At 35.5% G+C, this 20,758-nt stretch overlaps 1 protein-coding gene and 1 pseudogene across 2 annotated transcripts; both read left to right on the top strand.

Moving 5' to 3' along the window:
• The first annotated feature begins 3,514 nt into the window (after positions 1–3,514).
• LOC143633267 (acyl-lipid omega-3 desaturase (cytochrome b5), endoplasmic reticulum-like) lies at positions 3,515–5,927 on the top strand. Its single transcript, XM_077101603.1, has 8 exons — positions 3,515–3,792; positions 3,901–3,990; positions 4,380–4,446; positions 4,568–4,660; positions 4,773–4,958; positions 5,035–5,115; positions 5,438–5,575; positions 5,665–5,927. The coding sequence occupies exons 1-8, from the start codon at positions 3,515–3,517 to the stop codon at positions 5,845–5,847; spliced, it is 1,116 nt and encodes a 371-aa protein (XP_076957718.1). The 3' UTR covers positions 5,848–5,927.
• A 5,136-nt stretch (positions 5,928–11,063) lies between these two features.
• Positions 11,064–20,475, top strand: LOC143633278 (vacuolar cation/proton exchanger 3-like; annotated as a pseudogene). The gene is made up of 10 exons (XR_013153648.1): positions 11,064–11,277; positions 11,419–11,485; positions 11,644–11,672; positions 12,557–12,753; positions 12,832–13,198; positions 13,277–13,393; positions 13,485–13,538; positions 19,476–19,592; positions 19,695–19,785; positions 20,414–20,475. The product of XR_013153648.1 is annotated as a vacuolar cation/proton exchanger 3-like (transcript).
• Positions 20,476–20,758: the final 283 nt, after the last annotated feature.

Below are 20,758 nucleotides of genomic sequence, written 5' to 3'. Positions count from 1 at the left end.
TCTTTTGTCCCCGACGCTGCTACGTTTTTTAAAAGAGTTTAGCGGGTCGTGCACAGTAACTCAACGATGCTGAAGAACGATAACTATGTTTTCAGTAGGATCAGTTATGCTATTCAAAAGGGAAGTAGCGGCGCAGCTTGTTGGCTCGCAGCCCGCTTACCTGCCTCTTTATTGTAATTGCATCTTCTTATATTTCTATAAAGTTAATTTCATTATGTAAAAAAGGAAAAACAATATTATTTTAGTTCAAAATAACCATAACTTGACTATTAAATGAGATATTTTTAGTACGGTACGATTTGGTAACACGCTAGCAATGTCCGTCATAAGAGAAATCTTAGAAACATGAAACAAAGTTTACGTCAAGTCATCAATGAGTAAATTGGTCTAGGATGAGCCGTTTTGTGTTAAGTACCGACACCAATACTGGTATTTGTTTCTTATATTTCTAGTATCGGTACCTAACCGATAACTTAAATATGGTATTTGGTTTATATTTTCAAATATTTTCGGTAGTAACTGATTCAGTACATGTCTTATCCTTAATCAGTCTAACCAATTATAATTTTTAAATTAATTCATTTAAACAATATTTAGTAAATCAAACAAGTATCAAAAACTAGATGACTAGTACGTATACTTATTTGGCGCTTCAAATCCGACTCAATAATATATCGTATGCAACAACCTCAATAACTGGGTAAAACTGTCTCCTGACGCATATGAGCATGGCCGGCTATGAGGGCCGGGTGGTCGACCAACCCCGGTCGGACACCCCGATAGAGCCTAATTTTTTTTTCTAAAATAATTATATATATATTTTTTTGAAAAAAAAATATATGTATTCTTAATATTTAAACCCAAATACTCAACTAATATAAGACTTAAATTTAATTTTTTTTTTTTTTTTTTTTTTGTCTTCAGCTCAATTTTTCTTTTCTCTTTTTACAACAATTCTTAATTCTTAAAGACGGTCTTAGAGCTCGAACTGTCAACCTCTATTATGCTGTGTATTAAGAATTAACTCAGCATATATTATTTTATAAGCTGACCTCAAACTCTCAGCATATATTATTTCTATTATAATTTATGAGTTATGAAGGGTAAATTGTAAACTTGAAATTGTGGGATGCAATGAGTGAAAAGAGACACGTAGCAGGAACCATATAAACTTGGCAAACGAAATGATGAAATGAATGTACAAACACTACATCTAAGAGTAGCATTAGATGCAATTGTAGTATTATACGAAGATACATAATATAACTTGGAATCATGGATGTACATTATATAAAAGAGTGATGCATACATTAGATGAAATTGGTATACTATAAGTGGGTGTTTGGGATTAATTGTTTATTTTATACAATTTATGACTCATTAACTTTTTTGAAAAAGTTAAAAGATGTTTGGGAATGTGGGTTAGTCACACCCCAACTGACGTCGGAATACGTCGAGGCGAGACGGTGATTGTTCATAACACATGATACTACGTGTTGCAATAATTGTTTATAAAATTTTACACAAAAAATTACAAAGATACTAGACAAATAAAGAACAAACTTAGGCTTTTGAAATTCGTGATTTGGATGTATTATGACCAAGATCTAAGCATTGAAATACAAAGTTTTTCCGGAAAATGAAAGAACAAAACATTAAGCGAAAATCAGAACTTACTATGAAGGAAACGACTTGTGAATCCTTGAGAGGATGAGGAACACGACTTTACAGCCTTAGGGCTTTGGAATATGCAGGTTTGGAATGAATTTTGAGAGTGCTAGGGAGTTTTATTTATAAGGGTGTTTAGAGAATAGATTATGATTAATTAGAGATAAAATTTGACTAGAACTTGAATTTTCAAAATTTGAAAAACGAAAATTTGAAAAAATAAAAATAAAATATTCTAGAAGGTTCTTTTTAATTTGAATTAAGAATATAAATAAAATTAGTTTAGGATAAATTAATAATGACAAATATTACATATTATAAAAAATTAACCTAGACATTCCCATTTAACGTGTCACATTAACGATAAAGCATGTATATGACGAAATGAACATAGAATCATGTAGTTGTGCTTATGATAATAGTGTTACTAACTAGTAATAAAATATATGATTCCATAATCTTACAAATGGTGAACTGATATACAAACTTTATTAAATACAACTATAAATGACTAGCGATGTTACAGGTTTATTATTAGGGAGGTCACTTTCACCCGAAACCCAACGCGAGAAATCCCTTACCCATACCCGATCCCGAAAAAGTTCAACTCGAAAGAAGATTGACCCGAACCCGACCGAAGTAATTTGGGTTGGTTTTTAGGTACAATTTAGGGGTGTCGGGTCAACTCAAAAACTTTTATTTTTAAAACCAAATATATTTTTATATATAATTGGCTAAATCTTAGCCACTAAAGTTATTGTAATATTGCCTTAATCGTTTGTTGTCATTCCACCTATAACATGTCAACTTAAGCTTTCCGTTTTTTCTATTAGTAACAGTAATCGAACAACCAATGACACCTTATTGAAGACGATTATGGTTGGACTTTGTTTTACACTTCTTTTGAATTGTTTTATTATGTAATGCTAGTTTAATATTTGGTTATTTACATTACGGACAAAAAGAATATGTTGTTTTAATTTTAACATTGTAGTTTTTTATAATTTTGTTTGTTACCCGAAACCCGATTAACTCAACTTGAAAAAACTCAAACCCGAATTACTTGAACCCGAAAAACTCGTGAAATATTTGGGTTGGGTTTCAAGTCAAAATTTAAAGCTTTGAAACTCGAAAAACCCGAAACCCGTAAAACAAATCCGAAAAACACTCCTAGTTATTGTGAAAAGATATATTAAGAAGCTACAATATTAATGGAAGGTTCATGTACAAATTAATTTTAACATGGGAACGTAGGAAACAATACCAATCTACAAAAAATGAGAAAGTAGAAAGCAATACCAACCACAATACTAATCTATATAATCAATATTTTATAATAACAAAAAAAACCCCAATAATAACAACAAAAAAATCAAAATTAGTAACAAAATAATAACAGCAAATACTTATAAAAGCATAAGAGAAATAAACTAATATTAATAACAACAAATGTAAATCAATAAATACTTATAATGTCTCGTAATCGAAAATCAACAAATACAAACAAAAATTAACAACAAACACTTATAAAAACAAACATAATAATAATAACAAATTGGTTCTCACTATTTTCATGTTAAGAATTATTTGTATTTGATCCCGAAACCACAATATTACAGCTTATTAATTTATGGAAAAAAGTTATAAAAAGGTAAAATAATGAATCCGTAACACTCCTAAATATTTGATTACGTAACCATAGTGCTACAATTATACACTTTCCTGTATTATATAAACCCACCCTCACAAACCCTTTCTCCATAGAAAACCAATATATCTTTCATAAGGTTTTCTTTCATATTCTTCACACCCTCGAGCCCCACCTTAACCTCAAACCTCTGCCACAATGACGGCCTCATCTCCGACCAAACAACAAGACACCAACCACTTCGACCCAAGCGCGCCGCCGCCGTTCAAGGTGGCGGACATCCGCGCCGCCATTCCCGATCACTGTTGGATCAAGAACCCGTACCGGTCTCTCAGTTATGTCCTCAGGGACATTTTGGTCATTTTGTCATTAACCTTTATTGCGGTTGTGTTCAAGACTAGTTTATGGTTGTGGCCGGTTTATTGGGTTGCTCAAGGGACTATGTTTTGGGCTGTCTTTGTTCTTGGTCATGATTGGTATTTACTATGCATTGGTTACTTGTACTTTGTGCATTGTTTATTGTGAATATATATTATTTTTTTACCATTTTTAGATCTGAAATCTTGTTTTTTGGTTATTGTTAGTGGTCATGGAAGCTTTTCTGATAACCCTAATCTTAATAGCATTATGGGACATATCTTACATTCGTCAATTCTCGTACCCTTCCACGGGTGGTAAGTTTGTAAAATCACCGATTTACCCTTTTCCTGTTTTTTTCTTCTTTTTAAACGACTAACACTGACTAAAATATTAGCCCTAATCTATCTTTGGAGATTCGCCCAGGCGTAAACCCCAGAATATGATTGATACCCATGACGTCAAAGAGAAAAAATTCTTTTACTGATTAATTATTTGTTTATTCATTAATTTTTGTTGGTTTTTTTAACGACGAACACTGACTAAAATTTTAATGGGTTCAATGTCGTGAGCCCTAATCCATCACTGGTGATTTACCTAGGCTTAAAACCGGGAATATGATACCTGCGACGTCAAACAAAAAAAATTCTTTTACTGATTAATTTTTATTTATGTATTAATTTTATTTTTTATTTTTGGAAAATAGGAGGATTAGTCACAGAACACATCATCAAAACCATGGTCATGTCGAAAATGATGAATCATGGGTACCGGTAATATTTTTATCTATTATCTATTTTTATTAGTAACTTTATAAATATCTAGATTTTGTTATTATTATTTTAGCATAAATGTTATTTAATATTGTTTACTGTATTAACATAATGTATTCAGTTATCGGAAAAGACATACACGGCATTAGATGCTCCGACAAAACTGCTCAGATTCAAAGTGCCTCTGCCCTTATTCGCATACCCTTTATACTTGGTAATATATTGATTCATCATGTTGCATTCATGACTTGTACCGTACAACTTATCGATGCACACTCACCCAGCCCGTTTTGTCTAACAGTATTTTGAAATTTTGTATGGAACAGTGGAAAAGGAGCCCAGGGAAATCAGGGTCACATTTCAACCCGTATAGTGACATGTTCGCCCCTAATGAAAGGCGTTATATTGTGACATCGACTTTGTGTTGGACTCTTATGGTTGCGAATCTGATCTATTTGTCAACCGTCATTGGTCCAACCTTATTGTTCAAGCTTTATATTGTTCCTTATTTGGTAAATATTATTATTATTTTTTGGTTATACAGGTATTTTCATCTTAACTTTTTTTCATTTGTGTTTTTATATGTAGATTTTCGTAATGTGGTTGGATTTTGTCACTTATTTACATCACCACGGGCACGAGCAAAAGCTTCCTTGGTATCGTGGCAAGGTAAAGATCAACTTAGAGCATGTTTGGGATTGAGTTATTGGTTTATTAGTTTTTTCAAAAAGCCATTTTAAAAAGACAGGATTTGAAACTTTTAGAATATTGCTTTTTAACATTTTCAAAAAGCTAAAATAAAAAGGATTTTCGTGATGCCAAGCACATTTAACTTATTAACTTTTTAAAAACACCAATAGGCCGATAAGCAATTTTCAAACTCAATCCCAAACATGCTCGTCTTTTAGTCGTGTGCCTCTAACAAACTATATTGTTTGTTATATGTTGCAAGTGACGAATTAACGATTTTTGTTTTCAATATTTCGAATAGGAATGGAGTTACTTGAGGGGAGGGCTAACTACTGTTGACCGTGATTACGGAATCTTCAACAACATTAATCATGACATTGGCACTCATGTCATCCATCATCTTTTTCCTCAGATCCCACATTATCGCTTGGTCGAAGCGGTATCCATCTATCTTGTCTAAGTTTTATGTTTTTAACTCGTGATCATCTTCATTTCTTGTCCTTTTTAATTATTTTACGTGTTATGCAGACAAATGCTGCAAAGCCGGTTCTAGGAAAGTATTATCGAGAGCCCAAAAAGTCCGGTCCAATACCTCTTCACTTGATAGATAACTTGGTTAGAAGCATCAAACAAGATCATTACGTTAGTGACGCGGGAGACATCGTTTATTACCAAACCGATTATCGGATGGTTGGGAAGAAGGTCGAGTGATTAATCCTTAGTTTGAAGATTTCTTTATTGGCTAGAAGTCTTAAAAGAAAATAAAACTTACATTAGTGAATTATTTATCGTTGGGTAATTGTAATATGATTTTAATTGTTGAAAGGACCATATTTATTAAACCTCGTTTTGTTTTGATTTTAGTGCTAGTAATTGTCATCTAAACCTAAAGAATTTTGGTTAAATATAAAGGCGGCGTTCGAAACTATTTTCAGTATTTGAGTGAATCTTTTCTAAGACAGGATATCAACCGTCAAAATTGATTGTGACGCCTTATTCCTGACTTACTTAGCAACATAACCATTTTGGGAAAACTACTTTGAGTCATGTTTTGAACTGAGACCATAGATATCTCAAGCTTTAACGATAAGCTCATGTCATTAGACCAAAAGGCTTATTGATAAAGAGTTATTTATCTAATGTTTGGGATTGAGCTTCAAAACAACTTATTGACTTATTGGTTTTTTCAATATGTCAATTTTAAAAAGTCAGGATTTGTGGGTTTTTAAAAAACAACTTTTTAATTCTTTTAAAAAGTTAAAATAAAAAAGATTTTGTGATTGCCAAACATTTTTTAACTTATTATTTTTTGAAAATCAACAAGCTAATATCTTTAAAATAATTTTGATTTGAAAATTTAATTAAATGTCTCCAAAGTACAATAAAACAACCTACATGGAATCTCTTTATCATTACTATATACTTCATGGTGATAAGCCAATTATTACACTCACATGTAAAAAAAATAACAGCTCATATTTATATCATAAGTTTTTAGTAACATGATATATAATAGAGAGAAACAGGTGTCGACCAAGTGTCCAAGTAACGTTCTCGTGGCAACATAAGTTGTGTACATATCAATAGTGACAACTGACGACCTTCAAGTAATCAGACACAGTGTGACTATTTTCTTCATTCATTAAATTTAATTTTATCAAGAGATTACACATCAAAAATTTCTTTCTTACAAGATGTTGTTACGATAGCTGATAGACTTGATACCATATAAAATAAAATAAAAACCATACACGCATATGTTAATTACGGTAAAAATAGTATATACTATATAATTTATAAACTTGCATGATTAGTAACCGCATTTGATTGGTGAAGGTTGGCGGTGGCCAATCGGCAAATGTAATGTGACATTCACTAAATTCTTTTTTAATAAGCTATGGCTACATAAGCTATATAACTCTGGGGGCTATGTAAATAAGCTACAACTATGGTATCATGTTAAGATGAGCTACAACTACAACGTCGTGAGTTACGACAGTGATGACACAAATCTAGATGTGAAAATAAGAGTGAACTGCGGTTTTTGTTCCTGTAGTTTGTCAAAATATGCGGTTTTGGTCAAATAGTTTTAGATTTGCGAAGCAATTAAACCCGAATTCACTAATCCAGTTAACTCTGGTCGTTAAACCCATCAACGTATCCTTCACGTGAGGGGCAGTTTTGTTCTTTTTTTCCTCAAAATACACCCCAGCCCCTCACGTGAGGGGGCTTGTGAATCAGGATTGGGGTTTATTTGGGGAGAAAAAAAAGGAAAAACTGCCCCTCACGTGAAGAACATGCCGATGGGTTTAACGATCATACTTAACGGGATTAGTGAATTCGGGTTTAATTGCAAGTGAAATGAAACCACGGGGACAAAAATCGTAAATTTGAAACTATTGTACTAAAACCGCAGATTTGGAAAAGCCACATGGACGAAACCCGCGGTTTACTCTAAAAATAAATAGAATACTTTTCTTAACGACAAAGAATATTATATGTATTGAGAAAGCAACAATAAACTTTAGAATTCTATTCCGTTTCTATATGCCCGTTAATCTTGAATCTGTGCCAAATATCTAACATTTAAAGAGTCAACTTCATTTAGATTCTTAACCAAAGCAATTCGACCGTTTATCTGGTCCACAGTCATCGTACCCCTCTTAAACTTGTGATTCAGCTTTAATATACATCCTTCAATTCCTAATGTTTCCCACCTAGTAAAGTTCTTCTATCTTTATCCTAAGCTTTTATCCCCTTTTAAGTATTATAATTTTATGAATCTAAAGCATGCCAAGAACGCCTAATAGAAGGCCTTGTTGGAATTAATTGTATCAAGTAACACGAACAACACTGATAATTTTGTGGTAACTTGCTACGACTCTTTCAGTATTATTAAAAACAAAAAACACACTAAATGCATTACCCTAACATCTTTATTTATACTAACCTTAACTTATTTTTCTCAGTTTAACCATTTAGCCCTTTTATTTGTTAATCATTAGGACTGACCCTTCATTTTGATGTTCCAAAAACGACCTATTGAAATCTGCAACCTCTAACCAAGGAACCGAATAAAGAACCTCATATATAGGCTCAACGAATGTGGAGGCCTAAATCGAAATAAGATTTTGGAGTCTTTTTATGACAATTGTTAAGAAAATTTTTTTGCTTAGAATAAGTTTTGAACTCATGGCCTACGCTTTAGTAACAACCAAGCCTCCCACTGTACCAATACGTTACTTTAGAAAATTTTTTTGCTTAGAATAAGTTTTGAACTCATGGTCTTTTTATACATAATGTTTTTTTTTTTTTTTGTTTTTTTTGCTTGGAGACCTTAATTAAGTATGAGCCTAGCCTTAACTTGTTTTCGCTGGCCCATGAGCCGGCACTACTTTAACGAGATGAGAAATCTATCCTACTTACTCATAGGACGCCGATTTGAGTCCTTGCACTCAAGAACCTCTTTGTTATTGTCTTCATACAGGATGCTGGTTCAACTCCTTGCACTCATGGTTTATGTCTTTTAAAAAAAATTAAATTAAACTAATATATATGTGTACGACCGTCCACTGGACAAGACGATACGTAGACTAACAGGAGAAAAAAAGGTCGTTGACAACCAACCAAGATTTGGTGTCACGATGAGGGATAAGTGGGACATATGGACATAGTAATGATCGAGTAATACAAATATACAATCACCTCAACAATGCATACGAGTATAAATAGAAGTACATAAACACAAGTATAACACAAAATCCTAATTGACTTAACCTAATTTACACTAAATTATTAAAGTTTTTGAAGCATCTTGCACATGATTATAGTTCGCAAACAGTCACAAACTTTAGAATGGACACAAATCGAACCAACCCAACTGAGAAGACACCAACCAAACTGTCGTGACCCTCGTTTCGGAATCTTTAAAACGATATATTTACATAAACACAAGAGTATAAAATCAAATGACAATATATTATAGACTTGATTGGCCATGAGTGTCACAAATGTTTGCATGAAAAGATATGAGAAATGATTCGAATATATTTTGTAGTGGACACTATGCAAAGAGATCTACTTTTGGACCACCTAGAAACCATTCGTACAAATGGTCCCTTTGTAAATTGGTTAAGCTATATACCCCATCCAGCGTGAATCATACGACTTGGTTATTTTGGTTTTCTGTGATGGCCCAATTATGAACTGTTATTATTTTTGTAAGATTTGGATTGAATTAAATAGTTGTGATTCGTTCAGTTTGGTTTGATGGGATTTGATTTTGTTTGGTTACATATGGAAGTCATGTTTACTCTCAAATGATTTTACATGCGGGTGAAAAGGCTAAGATAGGAACCTAGGGTGAAATTTAAGAAAAGAGTAAACTGCTGTTTTTGTTCATGTGGTTTGTCTCAATTTGCGGTTTTAGTCCATCAGTTTCAAATCTGTGATTTTCATCCATGTGGTTTCATTTCATTTGCAATTAAGTTCGACCGCACTAACCTCGTTAAGTTTAATCGTTAAACCCATCAGCGAACCCTCACGTGAGGGGGCAATTTTTATCCTTTTTTTCCCAAATACATCTCAGCCCCTCACGCGAGGGGCCTGCGTAGGGTTGGGGTTTATTTGGGGGAAAAAAGGACAAAACTGCCCCTCACGTGAGGGGCACGCTGATAGATTTAACGACCGGACTTATCGGGGTTAGTGGGGTCGGGTTTAACTGCAAGTGAAAATGAAACCACAAGGACGAAAATCGCATATTTAAAACTATTTGACTAAAACCGCAGATTCGGACAAACCGCATAGACGAAAACCGCAGTTTACTCTTTAAAAAATTGAAACCAAACTCTTGATCATCGCTAGATATTATTGGAAGTGTGGTTACCGTACTGATCCCGCAACCTCAAAAAATCAGTACCGTTACTCAATACCATTTGCTCCTCCCTATTACGCCTAACGTTGGGCTTCTACACGAAAGTAACAAAAAGAAGTAGATGGGTTAATCATCTAACCATATTTCATTCTCATTTTATCACGCAAATTATTTTTGTGGGATCATCATAAATATTCTACGGGATTACTCAGGTTTAAATTATATATATACTAAATATTTGAGAAAGAAAATTATATGGGGTCACTAACCTATGCCTTCTATTCAACTATGGTTTCCGAGCATGATTATAGTTGTATTTGGAATAATACTATTTGCCTTACACTCACAGAGTCATTCTAATCGAAACAAATCCGGGTTGGCAAGCGGGCAGGGCATTTAAGCATCACACGATCTTATATTAAATTTATGTCTAACGAAGTCTTTAATACCTCGATCAGGTGTTTATATATTATCAGAAACACGATTTACAAGTGTTCTTGTTTATTTGATTTCAATTTTCTGAAAGAGGCATTATTAGTTGATTACAACCTTTTTTTAATTCATTTTTGAAACATGAGTATGTTGTGCTGGATTTCCACCAGCAACCATAACCTTTATTGGGCTGTAATTAATTATTATTGGGGTTGTTTGGATTGTTCGTAGCACAACTGCACAAGTAGTGCATAACCGGCTCAAAACTTTAAATTGGGCCGTGTACAAAGTTGACACGGAGTTACATCTTTATTATAAAACTTCAGATTGGGCCTGTGGACTGAGGTGCACAAATCAGTTAACCAATAACCGGTTAATTTTCTAACCATTGTGTATTAGCGGGAAATAAACGGTTAGACTGGTTAATCGGGTTGGTACTAACTGGGTTTGATAAAACAATAAAATAAAAATATCGGTTAACCGGTCGGCGAATAACCGGTTAAAAACCAGTTTATATAAAATAATAATAAAAAAAATCAGTTAACCGGCTTGTAACCGGTTTTGAAATCAATAATATAAACCGGTTACTAATCACTGTGAGTGTAGAAACAAACTGCTTCCAATGGATTCACAATCCTACGATTCGGAAAACCAAAACCTTCTCAAATCAATTATTGTCGTGAAACCGGAGAATTCGACGATCAATGTTCTGCCGGACGTTAGACGCAGTAATTTGAGATTGTTTGTAGCAAATGTGTCTGAGGTTTTGGTCGGAACGAAGCTTGCGGTGCTTCTTCCGGTGGTGTTTGTAGCCAAAGGTTTTGATCTGGGAAACGTGAGTCGTGTTTATAATATTGTAATCGTTTTTCTGGTGCCCGTTTGCATGATATATTCTGTTTATTAATGTACAAGTTTTAATGCGCATAGCACGAAATGTATTTTAAATCTGATTTATTATTATTATTATTATTATTATTATTATTATTATTATTATTATTTAATAGGACTGGCTCCGCTAGCGGAACGAGTGAGCTTTTTGACGGAGTAAGCTAATATAATTTTTTTATTTTTGTTTTAAAATTGATTATAATTGTAATAAGCAAGGCAGTGATTACATTAAATTTTTTATTAGTTTGAAATATTTTAATTGTTGTTATTAATATATTTTTATTTTATTTTTAAAATTTGGGGGAATTTAAAAGACAAATTGCGTACTTCACTGGTCCTACAGGTATGTTTTGTTCATCAATATCATTCATTTATGATTTTATTCCATTAAGTCACTAAATAAATTAGTGGCCACATTGATGAGTTTCAATACTTTAATCAAATAATAATTGATGAAGACATTTAAATGTGTAATTTCATCATAAAAAATTGCTTGGATTGTTAATTTATGACATGATATGAATCTTTGAAGGATTTAAGTGGGTTGAGTGTGGACGAGTTGACAATTTCTTAGAAAAATTGTTTTGTGTTATAGTTTGCATTTTGTCAAAATCTAAAAGTTAAAAAGTTAAATCAGAATCCCGTTTCAAGTGTTACATATTAGACGCAATTTTTTAATATACTATATTTTTGATAAAGATGTGCATGAAATAGAAAAAACCAAACTAAAAGTGAAAATTAGACACCAAAAAGAAAAAATGAATTTGATGTTTGGTTTTATGTTTTATGTAATTTATGTTTTTGTGAGAGCCGAAAATATCACGAACCAAATTTATATACTTTTAATTATTAGTTTTGAATTTAGTAATTTATAAGAATTTACAAAGAATGTAGCCCAAATTAATTGGGCCAATTATTTTTTCCAGCCCAAAATTTGAAGTCCAATTGAGAAAACTGAAAAAACCGATACTAAACTGAACCCAATCTAAAAACCGATAAAAGTGAAACCGAACGTTTTAAAAAACTTAAAAACTGAAATTTTGTTTTAAAGTATTAATATGCAAAAAGATAAAATAAAAATATTTTCTCTTTAAGCATGTCATACTTATGTTAACCCATAAACACTCGTTCGGTGTTCAGGTTCATGTATACAAATGCAAATTATATAATTTCATGAGATTCGACATATAAAACTCGAAATTTGAACTGAAAATTTAAATTTTGCAGTGGGAGGCCTCCTCAATGCAACTTGTGGTAATGCAACAGAATTAATAATAGCATTATTTGCTCTTCATCAAAGAAAGATTAATATCCTTAAATACTCTCTTTTTGGTTCCATTATTTCAAACCTCCTTCTTGTTCTTGGCTCATCTCTCTTCTGTGGAGGCATTGCCAATATTAATAAAGAACAGAGATTTGATAAAGTAAGACAACAATAATAATATTTTCCCACCTTTTATTTTGTTAACAAATTAATATATTTAATTTTTAACATTTAGCAGAAACCAGTTGATGCGAACTCGTTGTTATTGTTACTGGGATTGCTCTGTCAGATCCTGTCATTGTTGGTTAGATATGGCGTCTCTGAGGCGGCTAACTTTGCGGCAGTTTCGGTTGTCGAGATGTCTCGGGCGAGTAGTGTTGTTATGCTTCTTGCTTAATATTATTTGATTTATTTCTTTAAATTTGGAAGTCAAATAATATTAGATTATATCATTGGTGTGATTCAAAATTAATCAGGAGGAAGAAAACAATGAGGAGGTGAAAAAAGAAAAGCCTGTGATAGGATTTTGTAGTGCATTTTTATGGCTAGTCACAATGACAATACTCATAGCCATATTGTCTGAATATGTTGTGGACACCATTGAGGTATGTGATACAATACTGCATCGTTAGCTTGTGCGGTACGTGTGCGTACTGCATTTCTAACTATACCTTGTGAATTAGATTGCAGCAGATACTTGGGGGATTTCTGTGAGCTTTATTAGCATTATTTTGTTGCCAATTGTTGGCAATGCAGCAGAACATGCTGGTTCAATAATATTTGCCTTCAAAAACAAATTGGTAAGATAAAATATTATAATTTTTTTTAATATAGTGTATAGATATGTTGTATAGTACAAAGTTTCCTTTTTTTTTTTTGTGAATTTTGCAGGACATATCTTTAGGTGTGACTATGGGCTCTGCGACGCAAATATCGGCGTTTTTTGTATGCCATACCGTATAGTAACCTAAATCTATGGTTCATAACGATCATTTTGGTCTTCGTTTTCTTTTTCTATATAAAAAAAAGTGATGCAAGCGACCCGAACCAAGCCGATGACCCGTAATCAGATCCGACCCGTTTCAAAACCCATCTAGATGCCGCCAAAGAAGCATTATTTTCTGTTTATTTGTTTTTTTGTTATTATCTCTTTTGACTTTATCTTCGTTTGTTTTTATCCTTTTAAGTTGTTACCTATTTTGGGGGATCTAGAATTTCTTATATTCTGGATTCTTTTGTTAAGAACGTAGACTGGTTTTTATTTTATCAAATAATACTTATAGCTTGCTCCTATTTGGGAAAGTTTGAATCCATTCTATTGCATGTAAGATTGCATCAGGTGGTATCAAAGCCTAGTGAAGGTTCAATGGCAAGACGTGGAGTACTTCGACGCCACCCCCGTAGAGACGCCGGCCGAGGCAACGAGGATGACGGAAGAGCCCCACGTGATATCGCAGAAATTGCAAGGTTGCAACAACGGGTCCGGGACCTAGAATTGTAGCATGAGGAACGGTATGAGGAGACTGAAACTGACACCGTCATCTGGGATGATGAGGAAGCCTACGGCTTGCCTTTTAATAATCCTTTTGGTTGGCAGGGTCGACACCAGAATCATTTCGAAACAGATCCACTTCGACACATGGGAATGAAGGTCGAAATCCCCGAGTTTGATGGTTGGGCACAACCGGACGAGTTTATCGACTGGATAAGCACCGTAGAACGCATCTTTGATCTCAAAGACATCCCCGACAAGTACAAATAAAACTTCCTAAATATGCTTCCTTGTGGTGGGATCACATGAAAAAAAAAAAAGAGGGCTCAAGAAGGGAAATCCAAAATTGAAACTAGGAAAAAAATGAAGAAACTTTTAAAGGAAAAAATTTTACCAGTTAATTATCGCCAAGAAGCTTTCTTGGAATATCATAACCTATCCCAACGGACCTCTACCATTGAGGACGTGATTAATGAATTTGACAGGCTAAGGATGAGATGTGGGGTTGAAGAAGAGGAAGAACAACTTGTTGCCCGGTTCTTGGGTGTCTTACGCCCAGACATATCAGATATGGTCCAACTCCAACCATATTGGAGCCTTAATGATGTGTGCAAACTAGCACTGAAAGTTGAGAAACAACTAAAAGCAAGAAGCAAAACCACACCCACCAAACTCAGTCCAAACAAAACCGAAAACACCCGTATCCCAAACCCCGTTCCGGCCGCAAACAGACTCAACACAATCAAAACTGAAACTTCAGGTGGATCATCTAGTCCATCCTCCGCTCCAACACGCCCTAATCGGTGTTTCAAATGTTAAGGTTTGGGCCATTTCGCTAGAGATTGCCCAAATAAACATCTCGTTACGTTCACCGAAGATGCTCTACCTGTTTACGATACTGAAAATGAAGAGGAACCAGAAACCTATGATGAGGTCGTGTACCCGGACAAAGGGGAGTCGATGGTCACACAGCGAGCTCTTAGTACAGTTCCGGGAACCCATGTTGATGACACGTTATGGCTCCGTAACAACATTTTTCGCACTAAAGGACCGCAAAAGGGAAAGTTTGCACGATCATAATAGACGGGGGAAGTTGTGAGAACATGGTAGCCACAAGTATGGTTGAAAAACTGGGATTAAAAGCCAAACCACATCCGGAACCGTATCAGTTGTCTTGGTTAAAAAAAGGAAACGCGGTGAAGGTCAATCAACGGTGTCTCGTTAAATTCTCAATCGGAAATCGTTACTCGAAAGAGGTATCGTGTGAGGTCATCCCCATGGATGCTTGCCATGTGTTATTGGGACGACCATGGCAGTATGATAGGCGAACGAAACATGACGGGTTCAAGAACACATACACGTTTCAGAAAGATGGTGTTAACATTGTGCTCGCTCCATTAGACACTCGTGAGACAGGAACAGAAGCTGTCATCCTCACCAAATCAGCCTTCATTGATTTCAAAAACTCACCACCCCACCATTCATACATTCCCTTGTAATTTTTGAACAAAATACTATATCAGGTAGCCCACCCATTGAAGTACAACCTCTTCTAGAGGAATATGGCGATGTGTTTCCGGAAGAAATACCAGCCGGATTACCCCTCGTGCGAGAAATCCAACATTGTATTGATCTTGTTCCGGGATCAGTTATTCCTAACAAACCTGCCTATCGCATGAACCCAAAGGAATTTGAAGAACTCCACCGATAGGTTACCGAGCTTCTCGATAAAGGACTCATTCGGGAGAGCATGAGTCCTTGTGTAGTCCCGGCGTTGCTTTTGCCAAAACCCGGCGGTGCATATCGCATGTGTGTTGATAGTCGAGCTGTCAACAAAATTACCATCAAGTATCGATTCCCTATACCACGATTTGAAGACCTACTCGATCAACTACATGGGTCATCGGTTTTCTCTAAAATCGACCTACGTAGTGGTTATCACCAAATTCGAATGCGACCCGGAGACGAATGGAAACCGCGTTTAAAACGCGAGATGGTCTTTATGAATGTGGTCATGCCGTTTGGTCTTTCGAATGCTCCAAGTACGTTCATGCGACTAATGAACCACATTTTCAAGGCCCTTATCGGCAAATGTGTCGTCGTTTATTTCGACGACATTTTAGTGTTCAGTAAAGACGTATCCCAGCAAATCCGACATCTCCAACAGGTATTCACTATCCTTCGAGAACAGAAACTTTATGCTAATGGGAACAAATCTCACTTTCTGTCACAGGAGGTCCTATTTTTGGGTTATCTTATTTCCAAACATGGCATACAGATGGATGCATCAAAGATCGAGGCTATTACTACGTGGCAAACCCCTATATCCATGCACGAGGTCCGAAGTTTCCATGGCCTCTCGTCTTTTTATCGACGCTTTATTCGGAACTTCAGCTCTATTGTGGCCCCCATCACCGACTGCCTCAAGGCCAAAACTTTTGTGTGGACGACACTTGCTAATAAAGCGTTTGAAGAATTAAAAGGGCTGGTCACCCAAGCTCCGGTACTCGCGTTACCTAACTTTATTGTTACTTTCCAAGTTGAATGTGACGCTTCCGGTTTTGGGATCGGTGAGTCCTGAGTCAAGAAAATCGTCCAATTGCTTTCTTTAGCGAAAAACTGAGTGATGCAAAACAGAAGTACAGTACATACGATAAAGAGTTCTATGCCATTATTCGGAGTCTTGAATATTAGCGCCACTACCTATTACCGGGAGAATTTATATTGTTTTCAGATCACCAGGCGTTACGGTTTATTAATGGCCAACAGAAGCTGAACCCCCGTCACGCTAAGTGGGTTGAATATTTACAAGACTTCTCCTTTGTTATTAAACACAAAGCAGGTGTCGACAACACCGTGGCTGACGCGTTAAGCCGACGGCGTATCCTTTTGACTTCGCTGCAAATTCAGGTTGAGGGTTTTGAAGTTTTTCGAAGTCTTTATCATGAGGACCCGGCCTTCTCTGAGCTGTGGCTAGACTGCCAAACAGCCCCGTCAAAGGGCTATGCCATCCATGACGATTTTTTGTTCCGAGCGAGTCGGTTATGTGTACCTCGGTGTTCCCTAAGGGATGCAATTATTTTGGAAAGCCACCAGGGGGGGTTAGCTAGACATTTTGGACACGATAAAACTCTCAAGCTGGTCCAGGAAAAGTTTTTTTGGCCTAAGATGCGTGCCGACGTTGCACGAATTGTGGATCGTTGTCGTATTTGCCACATTGCCAAAACTCACCACTCTAAGGCAGGTCTTTACACACCATTACCGGTACCAGAGGGCCCGTGGGAAGATGTTAGTCTCGATTTTGTTGTTGGTCTTCTCCGTACACAACGATAAAAAGATTCGATCATGGTTGTGGTTGATAGGTTCTCAAAAATGGCACACTTTGTTCTGTGTTCCAAGACGTATGATGCAAGTCAGGTCGCCCGTCTTTATTTTGCTGAGATTGTTAAGCTTCATGGGGTCCCTAAGTCCTTAACTTCTGATAAGGACGTCAAATTTGTGGGTCATTTTTGGAGAACGTTGTGGAAACGTCTGGGTTCTAAACTCCACTTCAGTAGCGCCCATCACCCGCAAAGTGAAGGTCAAGCCGAAGTCACAAACCGCAGCCTTGGGAACCTACTTCGTAGTCTTATTGGTAATCATCCTCGACAGTGGGATACTATGCTACCCCAAGCTGAATTTGCATATAACCGGTCCACAAATCGATCAACCGGTATGAGCCCTTTTTTGGTTGTTTATGGCAGGAACCCTTTTACCCCGTTGGATCTCACGCCGTTACCCGCTCCTGAACATTATAGCGCTGATGGGGAGGAAAGATCGGCCCAAATCAAAGAAATTCATAAACAGGTGCGTACACAAATTGAGAATAATAATATCGTTTACCAACGCCGCGCAAATGTGCATCGAAAGAGGGTTGTCTTCCAGGAAGGGGATCTTGTGTGGATTCATTTGAGTAAGGATCGGTTTCTGGGTGGACGCTTCGGTAAACTTCAACCCCGTGCTGACGGTCCCTTTAAAGTGCTTAAACGTATCAATGACAACGCTTACAAGATTGACTTACCAGGCCACTATAATGTTTCTGCCACCTTCAATGTGGCGGATTTGTCCCCGTTTGTTCCTGAAGTTGATGACCCGTTTTGACTCGAGGGTGAGTCCTTTCGAAGGGGGGGGGGGGGGGATGACGCAAGCGACCCGAACCAAGTCGATAACCCGTAATCAGATCCGACCCGTTTCAAAGACCCATCTGGATGCCGCCAAAGAAGCATTATTTTCTGTTTTTTTGTTTTTTTGTTTTTATCTCTTTTTGACTTTATCTTGGTTTGTTTTTATCCTTTTAAGTTGTTACCTATTTTGAGGGATCTAGAATTTCTTATATTCTGGATTCTTTTGTTAAGAACGTAGACTGGTTTTTATTTTATCAAATAATACTTATAGCTTGCTCCTATTTGGGAAAGTTTGAATCCATTCTATTGCATGTAAGATTGCATCAAAAAGTAATTACTTGTGAATTATGCTGAAAAAGTATAAGAGTAAAAAGCACTCATCGTCCTTTAGGTTTACCTGAAAAGTTGAAATTGCTGGTTGCGTCCTTTAACTAAGGTGATTACAAAGAAAGTTATTTATTTAAAAAGTTGTAACACATTATGTTTTTCTTTGTTTTATTTTCTAAATTGTCATTAATTTTTTCCGATAAACCTGTCATATGCAATGCACTTGAGGATATTTTGGTCTTTTTATCCATTTGTTTATATACTTTTGAGTACTTCGGTTTTCGTCCATGTGGTCTGTCCAAATCTACGATTTTAGGCCAATAGTTTCAAGTTTGTGATTTTCGTCCCTGTGGTTTCATTTCACTTGCAATTAAACCCGATCCCACTAACCCTGTTAAGTCTGGCCGTTAAACCCATTAGCGTGCCCCTCACATGAGGGGTATTTTTGTCCTTTTTTTCCTAAATACACCCCAACCTCTCATGTGAGGGGACTTGCAAATTAGAACATGGGTTTATTTGGGGAGAAAAAGGCCAAAACCGCCCTCACATGAACGACTAGACTTAACGGGGTTAGTGTGATTGGGTTTAATTGCAAGTGAAATGAAACCACAGGGATGAAAATCACAAATTTGAAACTATTGGACTAAAACCGCATATTTGATCAAACCACAGGGACGAAACCGCAGTTTACTCTATACTTTTTTCTCTCTACTCTTAACTCTTTGGACTCTCTACAAGTAAAGAGTACAGCGTTCTTTATAATTACTTTAGTTAAAGGACAAGCGCCCAATTTGAGTTAAAGCTAAAGCACGGAAACTGTAATTAACTCAAAGTAAAATAATTACAATGATAATAACAATCTGATTATATATATATAATTAGGATGTTGTATACTTGCAGGTTCCTTTGTGTGTTGTTGTTGGTTGGATACTGAGAATACCAATGAGTCTTGATTTTGGACTTCTTCAAACTGGTTGTCTTGCTTTCTCAATTCTCCTTACAACCTTAGCATTACAGGTTTTACCACTTACCACCTTCATGTTTTATATTAGCCATTTAACTCCACAAACAATTGGATTCAACATATAGAGAAATGAATAAATTGTCATACATATGTAGGATGGAAGCTCACATTACATGAAAGGACTGATCCTAGTCCTTGCCTATGTAGTAATTGGAGCATGTTTCTTTGTTCAATATGTTCCCTATGGTAAGTGACTTACATAAACATTATTTCTATACATATTTCAATTCAATTATTTCAGGCAAATTGGAAATAATAATCCCACCTTTTGTGTATTAGCCGATAATAATTCCATCTAAAGTCACTACCAACGGTCTAACCTTTCAACTATTTTTGTCTCAATGAACCTCCGCTAAAAATATTTAGCGTCGTTTAAGTTTTTTTAGAGTTTCAAACCGATGCTTTAGGTCTTTTGATTGAAGATTGATACGAGTCGACTGATGTAAACCTTATCTTGAAACGGTGATCCAAAAGATGAAACAGTGTTTCAATTCAAGTGTTTGAATTTCCAGTTAACAAAAATCAAGCCATTTGAACCATTGTTCCGAGATAAGTTTTACATCAGTCGACTCGTATTCTTCTTCCGATCAAAAGCCTTAAAACATCTGTTTGAAACTTGGAAAAAACTTAACGACGTTAACTGTTTTTTAATGGATGTCAATTGAGACAAAAATAGTTGAAAGGTTGGGCCGCTGGTAATGAATTTTAAAGGTGAGATTATTATCGACTAATACACAAAAGGTGGGATTGTTTGTTTCCAATTTGCTATTGTTTTAAACTTACAATTTTACCTGAGATCCAAATGTGTGCACAGATCAATCAGAAGTCAATGACTTGGGCATTCGGTTATCTTCATTCGATATTTCATCTGGATAACTTTACAAGTTTGATTCGACGTTCTGCTTCAAGTGTCTGGATCATCTTTCAGATGAAATGTTCAAAACTCTTATTTATATTGATTTTCTGGGACTTTTAGTTTATTAGTTTTAGTTAGGATGATGAGGCTAAGGGCAGGAGTTATGTGTTTAAGATCCAGATTTTGCAATACTTTGTTGGCAAGTCACAAGTGGTAACTTAAGTCATGGCTACTTTGAAAGTTCTTGTAGTTAAATGTTAAAAAAAAATATGACCAATTTTATGATATTTTGTTGTTTAAGGC

Source organism: Bidens hawaiensis, unplaced genomic scaffold (genome assembly GCF_021521415.1).
Source record: "Bidens hawaiensis isolate Kalapana, Puna unplaced genomic scaffold, B.hawaiensis_p1.1 tig00006636_1, whole genome shotgun sequence".
Taxonomy (NCBI): Eukaryota; Viridiplantae; Streptophyta; class Magnoliopsida; order Asterales; family Asteraceae; genus Bidens; species Bidens hawaiensis.
The sequence above is the reverse complement of the archived record's forward strand: the minus strand, read 5'-3'. Positions and strand labels throughout refer to the sequence as shown.

What these genes read in the sequence shown, in the direction of transcription:
- LOC143633267 (XM_077101603.1), top strand. Translation starts at nt 3,515, where the DNA reads ATGACGGCCTCATCTCCGACCAAACAACAAGACACCAACCACTTCGAC. An exon ending in CTCGTACCCTTCCACGGGTG is followed by an intron (nt 3,991 to 4,379) that starts GTAAGTTTGTAA and finishes TTTGGAAAATAG; the next exon opens with GAGGATTAGTCACAGAACAC. An exon ending in TTCCTTGGTATCGTGGCAAG is followed by an intron (nt 5,116 to 5,437) that starts GTAAAGATCAAC and finishes TATTTCGAATAG; the next exon opens with GAATGGAGTTACTTGAGGGG.